The 20,509-nt window shown below is 42.5% G+C and overlaps 1 protein-coding gene across 1 annotated transcript in view; it reads right to left on the bottom strand.

Annotated features, from left to right (window-relative positions):
• LOC122940960 (cytochrome P450 4V2) overlaps positions 1-20,509 on the bottom strand; it is a 56,188-nt gene that overhangs the window by 21,322 nt on the left and 14,357 nt on the right. The window contains exons 3-4 of the mRNA XM_044297910.1: positions 16,909-16,994; positions 4,471-4,661 (exon numbers count right to left, since the gene is read on the bottom strand). Coding sequence (XP_044153845.1) covers positions 4,471-4,661; positions 16,909-16,994 — 277 coding nt within the window. The remainder of the gene's footprint in view (positions 1-4,470; positions 4,662-16,908; positions 16,995-20,509) is intronic.

Genomic DNA, 20,509 nt, shown 5'->3' with positions numbered 1-20,509 from the left:
CCCTGATCACCCCCTGTCATTGATCACCCCCCTGTCATTGATCACCCCCCTGTAAGGCTCCATTCAGACGTCCGCATGTGTTTTGCGGATCCGATCCATGTATCCATGGATCCGTAAAAATCATACGGACGTCTGAATGGAGCCTTACAGGGGGGGGTGATCAGTGACAGGGGGGTGATCACCCTAATCACCCCCTGTCATTGATAACCCCCCTGTAAGGCTCCATTCAGACGTCCGCATGTGTTTTGCGGATCCGATCCATGTATCCATGGATCCGTAAAAATCATACGGACGTCTGAATGGAGCCTTACAGGGGGGGTGATCAGTGACAGGGGGGTGATCACCCATATACACTCCCTGATCACCCCCCTGTCATTGATCACCCCCCTGTCATTGATCACCCCCCTGTAAGGCTCCATTCAGACGTCCGCATGTGTTTTGCAGATCCGATCCATGTATCCATGGATCCGTAAAAATCATACGGACGTCTGAATGGAGCCTTACAGGGGGGGTGATCAGTGACAGGGCGGTGATCACCCATATACACTCCCTGATCACCCCCCTGTCATTGATCACCCCTCTGTAAGGCTCCATTCAGACGTCCGCATGTGTTTTGCGGATCCGATCCATGGATCCGTAAAAATCATACGGAAGTCTGAATGGAGCCTTACCAGGGGGGTGATCAATGACAAGGGGGTGATCAGGGAGTCTATATGGGTGATCACCCCCCTGTCATTGATCACCCCCCTGTCATTGATCACCCCCCCCCCCCCCTGTAAGGCTCCATTCAGACATTTTTTTGGCCCAAGTTAGCGGAAATTTTTTTTTGTTTTTGTTTTTTCTTACTAAGTCTCATATTCCACTAACTTGTGTCAAAAAATAAAATCTCCCATGAACTCACCATACCCCTCACGGAATCCAAATGCGTAAACATTTTTAGACATTTATATTCCAGACTTCTTCTCACGCTTTAGGGCCCCTAAAAAGCCAGGGCAGTATAAATACCCAACATGTGACCCCATTTCGGAAAGAAGACACCCCAAGGTATTCCGTGAGGGGCATATTGAGTCCATGAAAGATTTAAATTTTTGTCCTAAGTTAGCGGAAAGTGAGACTTTGTGAGAAAAAAACAAAAAAAATCAATTTCCGCTAACTTATGCAAAAAAAAAAAAATTCTATGAACTCGCCAGGCCCCTCATTGAATACCTTGGGGTGTCTTCTTTCCAAAGTGGGGTCACATGTGGGGTATTTATACTGCCCTGGCTTTTTAGGGGCCCGAAAGTGTGAGAAGAAGTCTGGGATCCAAATGTCTAAAAATGCCCTCCTAAAAGGAATTTGGGCACCTTTGCGCATCTAGGCTGCAAAAAAGTGTCACACATCTGGTATCGCCGTACTCAGGAGAAGTTGGGCAATGTGTTTTGGGGTGTCATTTTACATATACCCATGCTGGGTGAGAAAAATATCTTGTCAAATGCCAACTTTGTATAAAAAAATGGGAAAAGTTGTCTTTTGCCAAGATATTTCTCTCACCCAGCATGGTTATATGTAAAATGACACCCCAAAACACATTCCCCAACTTCTCCTGAGTACGGCGATACCAGATGTGTGACACTTTTTTGCAGCCAAGGTGGGCAAAGGGGCACACATTCCAAAGTGCACCTTTCGGATTTCGCAGGCCATTTTTTACAGATTTTGATTGCAAGGTACTTCTCACACATTTGGGCCCCTAAATTGCCAGGGCAGTATAACTACGCCACAAGTGACCCCATTTTGGAAAGAAGACACCCCAAGGTATTCCGTGAGGGGCACGGCGAGTTCCTAGAATTTTTTATTTTTTGTCACAAGTTAGCGGAAAATGATGATTTTTCTTTTTTTTTCTTTTTTCCTTACAAAGTCTCATATTCCACTAACTTGCGACAAAAAATAAAAAATTCTAGGAACTCGCCGTGCCCCTCACGGAATACCTTGGGGTGTCTTCTTTCCAAAATGGGGTCACTTGTGGCGTAGTTATACTGCCCTGGCAATTTAGGGGCCCAAATGTGTGAGAAGAACTTTGCAATCAAAATGTGTAAAAAATGACCGGTGAAATCCGAAAGGTGCACTTTGGAATATGTGCCCCTTTGCCCACCTAGGCTGCAAAAAAGTGTGACACATCTGGTATCGCCGTACTCAGGAGAAGTTGGGGAATGTGTTTTGGGGTGTCATTTTACATATACCCATGCTGGGTGAGAAAAATATCTTGGTCAAATGCCAACTTTGTATAAAAAAATTGGAAAAGTTGTCTTTTGCCAAGATATTTCTCTCACCCAGCATGGGTATATGTAAAATGACACCCCAAAACACATTCCTCAACTTCTCCTGAGTACGGCGATACCAGATGTTTCACACTTTTTTGCAGCCTAGGTGGGCAAAGGGGCACATATTCCAAAGTGCACCTTTCGGATTTCACCGGTCATTTTTTACACATTTTGATTGCAAAAGTTCTTCTCACACATTTGGGCCCCTAAATTGCCAGGGCAGTATAACTACCCCACAAGTGACCCCATTTTGGAAAGAAGACACCCCAAGGTATTCCGTGAGGGGCATGGCGAGTTCCTAGAATTTTTTATTTTTTGTCGCAAGTTAGTGGAATATGAGACTTTGTAAGAAAAAAATAAAAATAAAAAATCATCATCATTTTCCGCTAACTTGTGACAAAAAATAAAAAGTTCTATGAACTCACTATGCCCATCAGCGAATACCTTAGGGTGTCTACTTTCCGAAATGGGGTCATTTGTGGGGTTTTTCTACTGTTTGGGCATTGTAGAACCTCAGGAAACATGACAGGTGCTCAGAAAGTCAGAGCTGCTTCAAAAAGCGGAAATTCACATTTTTGTACCATAGTTTGTAAACGCTATAACTTTTACCCAAACCATTTTTTTTTTTTGCCCAAACATTTTTTTTTATCAAAGACATGTAGAACTATAAATTTAGCGAAAAATTTATATATGGATGTCGTTTTTTTTGCAAAATTTTACAGCTGAAAGTGAAAAATGTCATTTTTTTGCAAAAAAATCGTTACATTTCGATTAATAACAAAAAAAGTAAAAATGTCAGCAGCAATAAAATACAACCCAATGAAAGCTCTATTAGTGAGAAGAACGGTGAAAGTAGTGTAGTGCCGAAGTGTAAAAAGTGCTCTGGTCATGAAGGGGGTTTCAGCTAGCGGGGCTGAAGTGGTTAAACATAAAAAAATTGAATGGGAGTTACAATTTTAAGTATTTTCTAATCTAGTTTTCTCTGGTGTTTTTACTTTTATATTTTTATTGTTTATAGCAATAAAAATTTGCCATAAAGATAGGAAAACAGATTGTTTTATTAAATATGAATAATTGTCACAAAAGGTTCTTGTGATACTGTTAGAGTACATTCACATGGATTTCAGCACTTCTCCATCACTGAAATATACATTCAATCCCAATCTTAAGCATGTAAGTAGGCTTTCCACAACACTTTTCACATGCACAAGGGTCTACTCCTTGTGCAAATCTGTGTCAATGTAAACTGCATATCTGAGGGTCTGCATTGAATTTCTACCATGGAAAATACACATTGGATAATATCTTTTAGGAAAAAAAATAACTGATCCTTATGTCTAAAACTAACATTGTTCAGTTGGGAGAACCAGCAAGTGAATTCCATTTGGCTTGTCAGGAATGTGTGACATCTTAGGGTACTTTCACACTTGCGTTTTTCTTTTCCGGCATATTGTTCCGTCACAGGGTCTCTATACCGGAAAAGAACTGATCAGTTTTATCCCCATGCATTCTGAATGGAGAGTAATCCGTTCAGTTTGCATCAGGATGTCTTCAGTTCAGTCGTTTTAACTGATCAGGCAAAAGAGAAAACCGCAGCATGCTACGGTTTTATCTCCGGTGAAAAAAACTGAAGACTTGCCTGAACGCCGGATCTGGCATTTTTTTCCCATAGGAATGTATTAGTGCCGGATCCGGCGTTCAGAATACCGGAATGCCGGATCCGTCGTTCCGTTATGCGCATGCGCAGACTGAAAAAAAGGTGAAAAAAATAAATGCCGGATCCGTTTTGCCGGATGACACCGGAACGACGGATCCGGCATTTCAATGCATTTTTTCGACTGATTCAGGCATTTTTAAGACTGATCAGGATCCTGATCAGTCTTACTAATGCCATCAGTTAGCATACATTTTGCCTGATCCGGCAGGCAGTTCCAGCGACGGAACTGCTTGCCGGATCTCTCTGCCGCAAGTGTGAAAGTAGCCTAAGTAAAAATATGAAGAAGCGGGGACAGGCAAGTCCATATAATAAGCGTAGATTCTTCCTAGGCATGTGGTCAGCCTAATGCGTAACCACATAATACATAAAAATGCTCTATAGGTGCCTATCTTTATGAAGTCAAACATGTTTCAAACCAGAAAACTCCTTTAATGTGTCAACCAGGCTCTCACTTACCACATATTATATCCAAAGCACAAAGAGTAATGTCCATAAAGCAATTAAAAGATCCTTTGCCAGCTCGAGTATTGAGCTTCTCCACCAATACTTTGGATTGCTCATTCATAACTTCCAAAAAATCGGAAAGAATAGCAAAGTGGAATGATGGTGTTATCATCTTTCTTCTGGAACGCCACTTTTCCCCAGTAGCTGTAAATTTACAATAGGCAAAATAAATTATAACATCATGAAAAAAATCCTTGAAAACACGCCTAGAAACATGTGTTACATAATCAAAAAGTTCGATTTTTAAAAAGGACAAACCAGAAAAACATGAAGATCCTTAATTGTACATTAGTAATGTGAAAATTCTGTTGACAAAACATCCAACTTCAGATTATGGAGATCTTGTGAGGATTCAAGATCACAATCGCTATATCTACTTCCTTAAATGTGTGGGAATATCAAAGTATTTGAATCACCACAAAGTCATATCAAAATTTTGCTTAATGGGTATGGTCTTCTAATCTCTTTTGATTATAAATGATAGATGGTTCACTGTTGACAAAAGCTATGTAAGAATACTGTGATGTTAAAACCAGGAGTAGATCTTCTACTATCCTTTGCATGTTATGAAGACTTGTCTGAGTTATAATTAGAGATGAGCAAAATTTAGAAAAATTTGAATCGGTAACTTCGCTGAAACTTGACAAGAAATTTGAATCGTTACGAATTAATTTGTCACAAATCACTATGTTAAAACCCCATTCAACCTATCAATTAATAGGACTGTTTTTAACAGCTGCTTAGACAGAAGTGCACCTGTCTAACGTCCGTTAAAAACGGTAATACACTAGTGCAATATGGCTTTTTGGGTTTAGAAAAAAATCACTCACCTCCTCCCCTTGCTCATGCAGAGACAGTCCGCTCCTCTCTTGATTGATAAAGATCTGCCGAAGGACCTGCGTGAAGCATGATGTCACCGGGCACGGCCAAGTGTGATCACATGATGCGTCATCGTCACCACATGAACATGCTGGGAGAGCGCTGTGATGTCATCACGCTCAGCGCAGGTCTTTATCAATCAAGTGAGGAGCGGAGTGCCTCTGCGCGAGCAAGTGGATGAGGTGAGTAATTTTTTTATTTATTTCTGTTCTTTCTAAAACCACTCCTGCCACCATTTTAGGAAAAATGATTTGTTACCATGAAGCGAAAGGAAGTTCGGCTTCGTTTAGAATCAAATTTTTCCTTAAATTCAGACTGAATTCCATTTTGGATCCTTCACTTTGCTTAACACTAGTTATAATTATTCCAAGGGTAAGCAGGGTTAAATTAAAACATACAATACTAGTTTTAAGAATTTTTGCAATTAAGAGTCCCAATCTACTGAAGAGGCTTAAGGGGAACCTGTCATCACCTTTATGCTGCCCATACTAAAGTAGAGACAGGTGAGTTGATTTCAGCGGTCTGTCATTTAAAAGTAAGTGGTTGCCGAGAACCAACTTCACAATCATTGCAGACTGGGCCTGGAAAAGAGTGCCCGGCCTCCTGAGAAGAGTCATGGTTATTCATGAATTCCTGCTCTCCTGCTGATGACTGACAGTCTTCTACCGAGTTTTCTCGCTTTCTCTCCAGGAGAGAACTGCCAATCATCAGCAGATGGGTGAGGAGAGCAGGAGATTATGAATAACCAGGACTCTTCTCAGGTAGATTTGACTCTTCTCAAGGCCTGGGCTGCAATGATTATGATGCTGGTTCTTAGGCAACCACTGACTTTTAGCTGATGAGTGACACACCGCTGACATCAGCATTTCTGTCACTATTTTATGCTGCCCTCAGTGAGGTCAGCATAAAGTTGATGACAGGTTCCCAGTAAAGCACAAGTTAGCCTGTCTTATATAAAGAATCAGCTATGAAGGATCCAGTAGGAACGATAGTATATTACTATGACCAAATTCTCCATGTCTTTTGTAATTTTTTGAAAGACTTCATAATTCTTAAAAGTTGAGATTTGCCAGGCAAAAGATATCAGTATATCCGAATGGTCATTCTAAACATTTTGATGGAAAATTACGATCACAAGGCTTATATCAAGGTACTGAATTACAGGAGACAGTTGCTTGCCAATAATGGCCAATCATAAATGGAACTGTATAAAAAATTACGTTACTTCAGCTGTTGTTCAGGAAACTGTTGTGGAATGGATATTATAAAGATCTATGCAAGAAGAAAACTAGTCCTATAAAATCCTGAAAATAACCACTTTTCTCCTGAGCCATATAAGCTTAGACCAGAATTATTATAAATTCTAGCCCTTAAAGGGGGCCTTTCATGTTGAACATAGTGTCTGAGTTGAAGGCAGCACGTTATAGAGCAGGAGGAGTTGAGCAGATTGATATATAGTCTTATTGGAAAAGATTCAGCATAACCTGTATTTCATAAATTTACATTTCTGCACATTCTGGGCTGTGAAGTCCAGTAGGAGGTCCTATCAGTGACTGACAGCCTTCCCTTTATGACTGTGTGTACAGAGATAGCTGTCAGACAGTGGTAGAAAGAACCATTTATCAAATAGCAGTAGCTGTTTTTGTCTACCAACATCTTCTGTTACATCTTTTGTCCACCAGGTGTCGCTGCTGTTCCAAATTTCTATCTTTTTGTGTGGTACTTTTTAGGCTACTTTCACACTCGCGTTTGGTGCGGATCCGTCATGGATCTGCACAGACGGATCCGTTCAGATAATACAAACGTCTGCATCCGTTCAGAACTGATCCGTTTGTATTATTTTTAACATAGCCAAGACGGATCCGTCTTGAACACCATTGAAAGTCAATGGAGGACGGATCCGTTTTCTATTGTGCCAGATTGTGTCAGTGAAAACTGATCCGTCCCCATTGACTTACATTGTGTGCCAGGACGGATCCGTTTGGCTCAGTTTCATCAGACGGACACCAAAGCGGAATGGAGACGGAACAAGAGGCAAACTGATGTAGTCTGAGCGCATCCTTTTCCATTCAGAATGCATTAGGGGAAAACTGATCCGTTTTGGACCGCGTGTGAGAGCCCTGAATGGATATCACAAATGGAAAGCCAAAACGCCAGTGTGAAAGTAGCCTTATTGTGCTTTAGCAATTAATAAAGATTTTGCCCATTTTTTTTATTTATAATTGGTCTATGTGATCTCTTTGGCTTTCTGTGGGGAGATATTTTTGCACAGGGCTGTGTTATTAGAATTTGAATATCTGGGTATAATTATTTCTGACTCTTTTCTGGATTATGAATGACTGAATATTAATCCAACTATTACTAGATTCAATAAGAGTTTAGGTCATGTATGCTTCAGATGGTAATGAGAACATACCTTATCAATTTTTTTTGGATGTCTCGATATACAATATATGCTGCATAATTCGCCCATATGGATAACTTTGAGTTATTTAACCCTTTCATGACCAAGGGTCATTGATGCCCCAATGTCCAGGTCAAAATTTACTAATCTGACATGCGTCACTTTATGTGGTAATAGCTTTGGAACACTTTTACTTATCCACGCCATTCTGAGATTGTTTTCTCGTGACACATTGTACTTCATGACAGTCATAAATTTGAGTCAATATATATCACCTTTATTTATCAAAAAATCCCATATTTACCAAAAAATTGTAAAAATTTGCAATTTTCTAAACTTCAATTTCTCTGCTTCGAAAACAGAAAGTGATACCTCATAAAATATTTATTACATAACATTCCCCAAATGTCTACTTTATGTTGGCATCATTTTGGAAATGTTATTTATTTTTTTAGGACATTACAAGGCTTAGAAGTTTAGAAGCAATTCTTAAAATTTTTAAGAAAATTTCCAAAACCCACTTTTTAAGGACTAGTTCAGGTCTGAAGTCACTTTGTGGGGCTTACATAGTGTATACCCCCATAAATGACCCCATTATGGAAACTACACCCCTCAAGTTAATTAAAACCAATTTTACAAACGTTATTAACCCTTTAGGTGTTCCACAAGAATTAAAGGAAAATGGAGATGAAATTTCTAGATTTCACTTTTTTAGCAGATTTTCTATTTTATAAAAAAAAATTCTTTAACACATTAAGGGTTAACAGCCAAACAAAACTTAATATTTATTACTCTGATTCTGCGGTTTACAGAAACACCCCACATGTGGTCGTAAACTGCTGTACGGGCACACGGCAGGGCGCAGAAGGAAAGGAATGCCATACGGTTTTTGGAAGGCAGATTTTGCTGGATTGGTTTTCTGAACGCCATATGTTTTTTATTTTTCTACCGATCGTCTTGTGCAGGGGCTCATTTTTTGCAGAAAGAGTTGAGGTTTTTATTGGTACCATTTTTGGGTACATAGGATTTTTTGATCATTCATTATTACACTTTATGGGACAAGGTGGCCAAAAATTGGCTGTTTTGGAACATTATTATTATTTTTTTTTACAGCGTTCATCTGAGGGGTTAGGTCATGTGACAGTTTTATAGAGCAGATCGTTACGGACGTGGCAATACCCAATATGTATTCCTTTTCTTATTTATTTAAGTTTTACACAATAATAGCATTTCTGAAACCAAAAAAATCATGTTTTAGTGTCTCCATAGTCTGAGAGCCATAGCTTTTTATTTTTTGGGTGATTGTCTTAAATATGGGCTAATTTTTTGCGGGATTAGGTAACGGTTTGATTGGTACTATTTTGGGGTATATACGCCTTTTTTGATCGCTTGGTGTTGCACTTTTTGTGATGTAAGGTGACAAAAATGGCTTATTTTTTTACACCGTTTTTATTTTTTATGGTGTTTATTGGACGGTGTTGATGATGTGATATATTTATAGAGATGGTCGTTACGGACGCGGTGACACCTAATATGTGTGTTTTTTTTTTTTTTTTTTTTTTTTTATAGGAAAAGGAAATTTATTTTTTACATTTTTATTTATTTATTTTTACTTTTATTATTTTCACTTTTTTTTTTTATCAGTTCCCTCTTGGATCTTGAAGATCCAGTGGGGCTGATGGTTGTACTATACTTTGCAATGCTCTTGCATTGCAAAGTATAATACAATCAGATGCCTGTAGGTGGCAGCACTGGACGCCTATACCATGGCAACCGGACGCCTTTGCAAAGCGTCCGGTTGCCATGGCAACCATCGGGCGCTGCGATCGCAGCAGCCCTGATGGTTGAGAGAGAGGGAGCCCTCTCCCTCTATTAACCCTATGGATGCCCCTACTGCGGCATCTATGGGGTTACAGCAGTGTCAGCATAGAGCTGACACACGCTGCTGATGGCGGCGGCTCAGGAATGGAGGCAGGGGACGGGGCATCGCTGGAAACTGGGGAGAGGGGGGAAGCATTTCACTACTTACAGGAAGGGGCTGCAGGAAGGGGCGGACCGCATCGGGAGGAAGTAGCAGGAGAAGATGATGGACAAGAAGGGGGCGCAGGTCGGGGCAGGAGGGGGCGGACCGCATCGGGGGGCAGGACAAGAACGGGGCACAGATCGGGGGCTTCAAGGGGGCACGGGGGCTTCAGGACACATTACCGATTTCAGGCTCTGATCTGCAGACCGCAGATCAGAGCCTGAAACCGGCATTTTTTTCACACCGCGATCCGATTAGTTAGTCTGCACAGACTAACCAATCGGATCGATTGCCGGCAAGGGGCCACTCTGATTGGTCCCTTGCCGGCATTACTGCACTGTATGCTGTCCGTGACAGCATACAGGGCAGGGGCAGAAGCTTTAATCCAAGCGCTTTGCAGCGCTTGGATTAAAGAGCTGCCAGAACGTATATATACGTGGTAGCTGCACGGGGTATGTGCAGCTATCACGTATATATACAGATTGCAGTCGTGAAGGGGTTAATAAAATCAGTGGGACGTATTGGTGTAGAGGAGTCACACATCTTCAGTTGGGGAGGTTGCAGGTGGGATGGTGGCCTGGTTGTGAAATAACTTGTAGTATTCTGCAGGCCAGTCAATAAGAATTAACTTAACAGAAAGCTTCTTCTCACCAATGCTGAACACATTAACTCAAGTTTTTGAGAAAAAGGAGCATTTTTTAATGGTTCCAACTAAGGATGAGCGAACCAGTTCGGTCCGAACTTTGCTATTTTTCAGACAGCAGACGAACCCGAATGTTTCCAGGTTTGTTTCAGATGAATCCACTAAAATGGCCTGTTTTAGCGCACATGTCAGTGGGGAAAAAAGCACTACAGAGGAAGGAGAAGAGTTCTCATATAACCCTGAGAGGAAATGGGGGGAGGGCTTGCCCTGATTGGCTCCCAGCCTGACATAAAGCCTGCATGAGCCAATCAATGCTGCAGCAGGGAGGTGCCCTAGCGGAACATCATTCTGTGCTTGGATGTCAGAGAAGGTGGTTGAGTGTGACGATGTCTGCCTGCAAAATGATCTTAGGAAATGAGGGACAGTGAAAAGTCAGTCAGGGACAGTCAGAAACGAATCAAGCGTGCTGCCTGTCTAGGATTCCGAAGAAGAATTGTGTGTGTTGTGTACAATAGAGAAAAGCAGGGCAGCTGACAGAACCTGTGGCTATGCCTGCTATCAGAAGTGTAGGTGCACCTCAAAAGCAGCTACCCTCAAGCAAATACTTTCATTTTGTTTACCCGTTTTTACAGAAATCATTTTTTTTGTGGGGTTCAATGTAATTAAGATATATATATATATATATATATATATATAGTGGACTTTTCTATTTAGCTCACTGGGCCAAGCAAGTCCAATGCTATAGAGACCCAGACAGACTTTAACCCTTTTGCTACCAGCGCCGTACATGTACGGCGCTGATAGCGATGTGCAAGCATGACGCCCGCTCTCGCGTGCAGCGGGTGTCATGTCCGGCAAGTCTCTGCTGTTTAAAACAGCAGAGACCTGCGGCTAATTACCGCAACCGGCAATAATGCCAATCGTGGTAATTAAATGCTTTAGATGCCGTGATCAAGTGAGATCACGGCACCTGAATGCTCACGCTTCCGGGTTTAGTACTAAAGCCCCGTGGGGCCAATCGGGACTTCCCCTATATAGTAATTTACCCCACACTGCCCTATATAGTAATTTACCCCACACTGCCTTACCCCACACTGCCCCATATAGTAATTTCCCCCGCAATGCCCCATATGGTAGTTTCTCCTACACTGCCCCATATAGTAATTTCCCCCACACTGCCCCATATAGTAATTTCCCCCACACTGCCCCATATAGTAATTTCCCCAACACTGCCCCATATAGTAATTTCCCCCACACTGCCTCATATGGTAATTTCCCCCACACTGCCCCCCATATAGTAATTTCCCCCGCAATGCCCCATATGGTAGTTTCTACCACACTGCCCCATATAGTAATTTCCCCCACACTACCCCCATATAGTAATTTCCCCCACACTACCCCCATATAGTAATTTCCCCCACACTTCCCCATATAGTAATTTCCCCCACACTGCCCCATATAGTAATTTCCCCCACACTGCCCCATATAGTAATTTCCCCCACACATCCCCATATAGTAATTTCCCCCACTCTGCCCCATATAGTAATTTCCCCCACACTGCCCCATATAGTAATTTCCCCCACACTGCCCCATATAGTAATTTCCCCCACACTGCCCCATATAGTAATTTCCCCCACACTGCCCCATATAGTAATTTCCCCCACACTGCCCCATATAGTAATTCCCCCCACACTGCCCCATATAGTAATTTCCCCCACACTGCCCCATATAGTAATTTCCCCCACACTGCCCCATATAGTAATTTCCCCCACTCTGCCCCATATAGTAATTTCCCCCACACTGCCCCTATGAAATAATTTGCCCCCACACTGCCCCCATGAATTAATTTTCCCCCAAACTGCCCCCTATGAAGTAATTTGCCCCATGTAATAATCTCCCCCCACACTGCCCTCCTGAAGTCATTTGCCCCACACTGTCCCCATGTCCTCCTCTGCCCCCCAAAGTTTACACACACAGAAAAAAGCAAAAAAAAAAAAAAAAAAAAAGCTAATGCTTACCTGTGTCTAGGGGTGGTGAGGCAGAACGCAAGCGCGCAATCTTCATTGTCCTGCGTCCCCGCACAGGCACGCGATGATGTAATCACGCATGTCTGCGGCAGGATTATACTACCACATAGTCCTCAGGCCCACTAGGCCTGAAGCCTTAGGTGGTGATCGGCGGCAGAGAACTATGCGCTCCCGTGCTCCACTGCAGTATGCGGGCGTTCGGGTTGGCGTTGGGCCCCACAGCAATGCAGGGCCCGGGGCTGCTGACCCGAACGCCCCTATGTTTATCCGCCATTGGGTACAGCATAAATGTACGTGATTACTGCCTGAATACCGACATTTTCTCATAGTCCAGGCAATGCTGAGGTCTGCATCATAGCACTAACGGGTTCAACTGGATCGACACAGCCTGTTATCAACAGGAATGTACCACTTATATAAATATCAACTAAAGAGAAATCGGTACCATATAATATCCCTTAAAATTGTTTTTTTATTATTATTAAATGACATAAAAGACATATACAAAAAAACACACATGAATGCAGAGATCATACAGAGTGCCATACATAACAGTCCACATTAATATCACTTATTTGCAATTGGTATTTGCTATATATACAATTATATTGCTGTTGGATGGCTGTGCAGAGACGCTCAGGTCAGCATATAATATCAATTAGCTGGCTCTGGCTATGCTTATAGCCATCCCAACTCGCAATATATTTGACTTAGTTATTGGTCAGATGGTGTTTCTGATGTGGCAACCGACACCATGTAGCTTCTAAGTAATATCATCTAGTGCTGCAGTGTATCAAATCAGGCCGATCAAAGTTTCTATTTCTTACCCTATGTTCAGCGCTGTACAAATGTGGGCTGGTTCGGTATGGCATGCGCTCCTCGACGCGCGTTTCGCTTTATTGCTTCATCAGGAGGGGCATCAGGAGCCCCTCCTGATAAAGCAATAAAGCGAAACGCGCGTCGAGGAGCGCATGCCATACCGAACCAGCCCACATTTTTACAGCGCTGAACATAGGGTAAGAAATAGAAACTTTGATCGGCCTGATTTGATACACTGCAGCACTAGATGATATTACTTAGAAGCTACATGGTGTCGGTTGCCACATCAGAAACACCATCTGACCAATAACTAAGTCAAATATATTGCGAGTTGGGATGGCTATAAGCATAGCCAGAGCCAGCTAATTGATATTATATGCTGACCTGAGCGTCTCTGCACAGCCATCCAACAGCAATATAATTGTATATATAGCAAATACCAATTGCAAATAAGTGATATTAATGTGGACTGTTATGTATGGCACTCTGTATGATCTCTGCATTCATGTGTGTTTTTTTGTATATGTCTTTTATGTCATTTAATAATAATAAAAAAAACTATTTCAAGGGATATTATATGGTACCGATTTCTCTTTAGTTGATATTTAATCATAGCACTAACACCTGAGGGTCAGTTTCCGTGTACTCATTTTCCACACGGTTGAAAATAAACAAAAAATGATAACTATTTTTTCTAAAAATTACTAGGAGGCTAGAGGGGATTATATATCCAACTTTCAAGGCAATTGGAGCAACTTCGTCCTGAATCGATTCAGATCTAAACTGAACTTTTTCAAATATTTGGCAAACTGGACCAGAAACAAATCTCATTTGGTTCGCTCATCTCTAGTTCTAACTGAAAAATGTTCTATTTATTCATGGGACAATGACATAAAAACTATTCTTATTTCATCTTGCAGTTTACAATGCAGCCACTAGATGTCCTCAATAATCCTTCTTAATAGCTTGAATTCTCTGCTGTGTATATGCAGTTTACTCACTATGGCTATCAAGAATGCCCATATAATATACAGTACAGTATTTAAAGACATAGTACCAACCTTAATGCCTCAATTCCAAGAATATTTTAGCAGAGTGCCAGAAGTGTACATGGTAAGTCAAAAGCCATAGGATATTTTTGCTTGAAAAAAGCCCCAACAAGTGAACTGAAACGTTGCATAGGTCAATATAGGACACATTTTCTTCACCATACGGAGGTGCCACGGAATTTCCTTTCATATATATATATATATATATATATATATATATATATACACAGTACAGACCAAAAGTTTGGACACACCTTCTCATTCAAAGAGTTTTCTTTATTTTCATGACTATGAAAATTGTAGATTCACACTGAAGGCATCAAAACTATGAATTAACACATGTGGAATTATATACATAACATAAAAGTGTGAAAAAACTGAAAATATGTCATATTCTAGGTTCTTCAAAGTAGCCACCTTTTGCTTTGATTACTGCTTTGCACACTCTTGGCATTCTCTTGATGAGCTTCAAGAGGTAGTCACCTGAAATGGTCTTCCAACAGTCTTGAAGGAGTTCCCAGAGATGCTTAGCACTTGTTGGCCCTTTTGCCTTCACTCTGCGGTCCAGCGCACCCCAAACCATCTTGATTGGGTTCAGGTCCAGTGACTGTGGAGGCCAGGTCATCTGGCGCAGCACCCCATCACTCTCCTTCATGGTCAAATAGCCCTTACACAACCTTTGGGGTCATTGTCCTGTTGAAAAATAAATGATGGTCCAACTAAACGCAAACTGGATGGAATAGCATGCCGCTGCAAGATGCTGTGGTAGCCATGCTGGTTCAGTGTCACCAGCAAAACACCCCCACACCATCACACCTCCTCCTCCATGCTTCACGGTGGGAACCAGGCATGTAGAGTCCATCCGTTCACCTTTTCTGCGTCGCACAAAGACACGGTGGTTGGAACCAAAGATCTCAAATTTGGACTCATCAGACCAAAGCACAGATTTCCACTGGTCTAATGTCCATTCCTTGTGTTCTTTAGCCCAAACAAGTCTCTTCTGCTTGTTGCCTGTCCTTAGCAGTGGTTTCCTAGCAGATATTCTACCATGAAGGCCTGATTCACACAGTCTCCTCTTAACAGTTGTTCTAGAGATGTGTCTGCTGCTAGAACTCTGTGTGGCATTGACCTGGTCTCTAATCTGAGCTGCTGTTAACCTGCGATTTCTGAGGCTGGTGACTCGGATGAACTTATCCTCCGCAGCAGAGGTGACTCTTGGTCTTCCTTTCCTGGGGCGGTCCGCATGTGAGCCAGTTTCTTTGTAGTGCTTGATGGTTTTTGTGACTGCACTTGGGGACACTTTCAAAGTTTTCCCAATTTTTCGGACTGACTGACCTTCATTTCTTAAAGTAATGATGGCCACTCGTTTTTCTTTACTTAGCTGCTTTTTTCTTGCCATAATACAAATTCTAACAGTCTATTCAGTAGGACTATCAACTGTGTATCCACCTGACTTCTCCACAAGGCAACTGATGGTCCCAACCCCATTTATAAGGCAAGGAATACCACTTATTAAACCTGACAGGGCACACCTGTGAAGTGAAAACCATTTCAGGTGACTACCTCTCGAAGCTCATCAAGAGAATGTCAAGAGTGTGCAAAGCAGTAATCAAAGCAAAAGGTGGCTACTTTGAAGAACCTAGAATATGACATATTTTCAGTTGTTTCACACTTTTTTGTTATGTACATAATTCCACATGTGTTAATTCATAGTTTTGATGCCTTCAGTGTGAATCTACAATATTCATAGTCATGAAAATAAAGAAAACTTTTTAAATGAGAAGGTGTGTCCAAACTTTTGGTCTGTACTGTATATATATATATATATATATTTATTTTTGTGATTACGTGGCCGGACTTGCGATCACGTGACTGGTTTAACCGGAAGCGTGATGGGCAATTCGCTTTGGTGAAGACATGGGTATTGAGGATTACTATACGCCAATTCCATGTGGACTGGATCCTTGCCGACTGTGTGATTCTCTCCTCTAATGTTTTTTTTATTAATTACACCTGCACTAAGGTATGATTTTAGATCTTGCACATATGTTTTTAATATCAATTAGGATACCACTTATACATTTAGTTGGATTATACTTTGTATGTACATGGAATATCAATTTATGATATATATATATATATAGTGTCACTTGATTATGCACTAGCACTTTCATATGAGATTTTGTGAAAAAGGTTTTGTTATTTGAGAAAATATGTATTTGAGATGGTTAATTATAGGATTGGATTGTGAATGATGTTAACCTGTATAAATAAGCACAATGCACTACTGCACTTTGTAACTGCTTGAGAAAGGTCCCAGCAAGTAGACCGAAACGTCGCTGTCTGGTGAATAAAGCTTCTACATGGATTTTATGCCTTGGATGTGCCGTGGAATTTTTTTCTTTATTTGGATATTTTTGGGGGTGGATTGTCCTCACAGCCGCTGGCACTCTATACATACAAGCTTTATTGCAGTCCTGCCCAGTTTTTGTTTTTTTTTCTATATATATATATATATATATATATATAAACAACATTTTTTTTACCTTGTGAGAAGACCCAATCCGAGCCAAGGATGAAGGAACTTATAAGCAAATGATTTTTCCATGTGTTTTGAAGTGCTCAGTAAAGGCTAAAAAACAGAGAAAAAAATTGTTTAAACAGATGTATGACGGTTTTATCCCAGTGGCTAAAAACCGGTTCAGACCTAATACTTCTCGCAGCTGAGAAATTCCTGCAATGTATCCAGCCTATGCAAATCTCTGCGAACTAATCTGAACTTTTGGTATCTTGTATGACAATACACTAGTATTGCAATTTTTTTTTATTATTGCATTGTACTCATTCTGAGCTAAAAATCATTGTTTAAATTGGTCTTTATTGCAAATAGAGAAGCTTTTTTTCTGTACAGAGCTGAGATGCTGTAATAGAGGGATCTGAATTTTCTCTCTGCTCCTTCAGCCGGCTAATCTGACGGGCTCCTTATCTCTGCTCTCTGACATTATCAATGCTTATTATAGCTCAGTTCTTATCTTACTGATTACTGTTTATGACCTCTTAGTAGATTAGAAATAAAGTTTATTAGATGACCGGCACAAAGTGAACCAGTTAATCCTTTAAGACTGAACAGCTCAATATTTTTAATAAAGACCAACTGAAAAAAATGCATGAGTAAAATGCAATAATAAAAAAAAATTGCCGCCGAAAGTGTACATAGCCTTTAAGGATAGTAGAGAAATTTATCAAGCCCTGCAATCTGGTATTCTGTTCTTAAAAAAATGTAAGGGCTCTTGTAACTTTTTGTGTTCATTTGTGCTAAAGTTAGGAAGAGACTTTTACAGGTCCTTAGATGATTCCCTGATAAATCTATGACTTTTCTATTCAGTCCCTAGACTTTTCCCTGCTGGTGCAGCTGTGTTTCTAACAAGTTCTAGCGTGGCAATGTATACCCGGGGGAAATTATAGTTTTTCTGTTGCCACAGGAAAGCAGTGTAAAGTGTTAGGCAGGTGACAACAAGGAAAACAAAATATGTTTCTAAGACTAGTTTTACAGGATTTTAGGAAATAAAAAAAAACATTATAAAAACCACATCAGAAAAAACTGCCTGCATGAATATATATATACATATATATATATATGGATGTAGCAGGGTTAACACACATGCTTTATGAGACATGTTATCTAAACTAAAGGCAACTAAATGCATTAAGCAATTGCTTTTCAATGGCTTTTGTTTCAAGATAACGCGATGAGTTAAGAATGTGCGTGTTACCCCTGCTACATATATGTATATATATATATTTGTGGTAGGAGCTGAGCGAGGAACAGAATAGGCATGCCTATGTACTGCCTTGACCTATCTGGCTGGAGTGTGCCCGGAGCCAGAGACGAGGTAAGGCCTAAATATGTGGGCCACCCAGGAGGAGTGAATGAGAAAAGGGACGGGAGGGAGGGACAAGGAACGGGCGCCCTCCTGCTTGTACCAGGGGGTTTAAATAGGGAAGGGAGCTCCTCCCACAATTACAGGCTGCACGCAGCCTTAACTATTTGTGGTAGGAGCTGAGCGAGGAACAGAATAGGCATGCCTATGTACTGCCCTGACCTATCTGGCTGGAGTGTGCCCGGAGCCAGAGACGAGGTAAGGCCTAAATATGTGGGCAAAAATGAGAACTGGCACAGTGTAGGGTGCAACGTATTTATTGGAGCATCATGAGACCTATAAGGCCAATGAACAAAAGGCTCTGGAGATTTCGACCTACGGATTGGGAATGTACCTCGCATAGCAAGACGACCGCCAACAACCCATCTTGCGGATGACGTGTGCCGGCACCTGATGACTAGATGCTGCGGAAGCGGCCCCTATGTGGAAGGAGTGCCCGGATATCGTGCTAGGGTTGTACCCCAACCCTGATGCCACGGTGCGGATGTTGGAGACGAACAGGGCAGAATAAAGGGGCCTACCGTTTATCGGGAGCAACGGGTCATCTAACGCGGGTGACTGAAGTGAGGCCAGAAGCTCCTTGAGCACCTTGATAGGACACCAACAGTTGGACATAGGGAAGAACTCTACCTCGGTGGGAGGACCTGCCTGATTTGTCTTGGTGGATGGGATGGACAGAATGAAGTGGTCCGAATGCCAGGCAAGATGCCGCCTGAGCAGGGTCGCTCAGTTGACTGCGCAGCAGGTGAACTCCCCAGGCCTAAGAAACCCATAGAACCCCAGGTACATGGCCGCTTAGGTGATGATGCTTGCTGAGTGCCCAAAAGGGAGACCGTCTAGGGCTACGGACAATCTGCGGAAAAGCTCGCCTGACACTGGTTGCCTGCGCACCTGGACCGCCGTGCTGACTTTCTGAATGCCCCTGAGGGTGGCTTTGATGGCCTGATTTGAAAAAATGGATTTGGCAGAGGGGTCGCCGAGCATCCGATGGTGCTGAATGCCGGCCAAATGCAGCTTGATGGTGTTAAATGACAGGTGGCGGTGGGCGTGGCAATGGGCTATAAAAGCCATGATGAGCGTGACCTCATCCACCTTCCCCCGAGGATGGGTGTCAATGAACTGCCTATAAATTCTGAACCCGGCGTCGTAATTCCTGGTGGTGTAGGCGGCTAGAGAATGCTGGACTAAAGACCGAGCGGATGATATCAGGGGCCCTAGTCCAACAGCTCGATGTTAATGTCGGCCAGTCATAAATTCTTGTGCTGTCTCTTCGGGCAGCTGGGGCGGGGATGGGCCCTGAAACAGAGGGAGCAGATGTGCAATGCTCGGCAGCTATTGAAACCGCAACCCCCCGCGTTGAAGTTATTGCACACCTGACTCTGCCCCAAATACATGATGGGCCTACCCAGCTTATCGGTAGAAGCCTGGAACCACTGTTCGCCGGAGGGGCCTGGCAGGGAACCCTCCCGGGCCGGGGTGGGCAGGTTGGGACACCAGTCAGCAGTAACTACCGAGACTTACCCACAATTGATTACCTTTTTCTCTGACACGTCCTGAGACGCGATGAGAATGGACGCCAAGTTGACATCCCTCCCTGCCAGAATGTCCCTTTTTAAATTCTCCAGGATGAAGTGCGAGGGAGCAATCTGGGGGCTGGCACGGACCGTACCTGGTGCCGTGTCCTGGGAAGTAGAAGTAAAGGCAGGAGGGGCTGGGGAAGGCGTTGCCGCCGGAGGCTGGGACTCCAATTCCCCCATCCTGGTTTGAATATTCGCCACTGAACCCGCCCACTGCCGATCGTAGACTGCAACTGCAGCAGGGACAGCTGGATTAAAGAGAGAGAGGGCTGGTCGCTGGAACCCTCCGGCTCTGTCATCAGGAGACGGTAGAGCTCCGCCTTCCTTGCAGAAGCGGGATGACAGATTCCCCTCCTGTTGAGCTCTGCAACGAGTTTCGGGATGGTCCAGCTACGCAGAGAGGGGTTACTGGCGCGCCCCGACACAGAAGACCCGGGTAAGGACAGGCTATCATCTGATTCCGGAGCCTGAGACATCTTACACCTTACACTGTATTGAGAAGGTATGAAAATACACAGATGAATAACATTTCCCCCCCCCCCCCCCGGAAAACAAGAAACGAGAGCCGCGGGAGGACGGAACTGAACATGGAGTGAGGATCGCCACTTACCCGAATCAAACGGACCACG

The sequence above is a fragment of the Bufo gargarizans genome, chromosome 1 (assembly GCF_014858855.1).
Source record: "Bufo gargarizans isolate SCDJY-AF-19 chromosome 1, ASM1485885v1, whole genome shotgun sequence".
Classification (NCBI taxonomy): Eukaryota; Metazoa; Chordata; class Amphibia; order Anura; family Bufonidae; genus Bufo; species Bufo gargarizans.
This window is presented reverse-complemented; position numbering and strand designations above follow the sequence as displayed.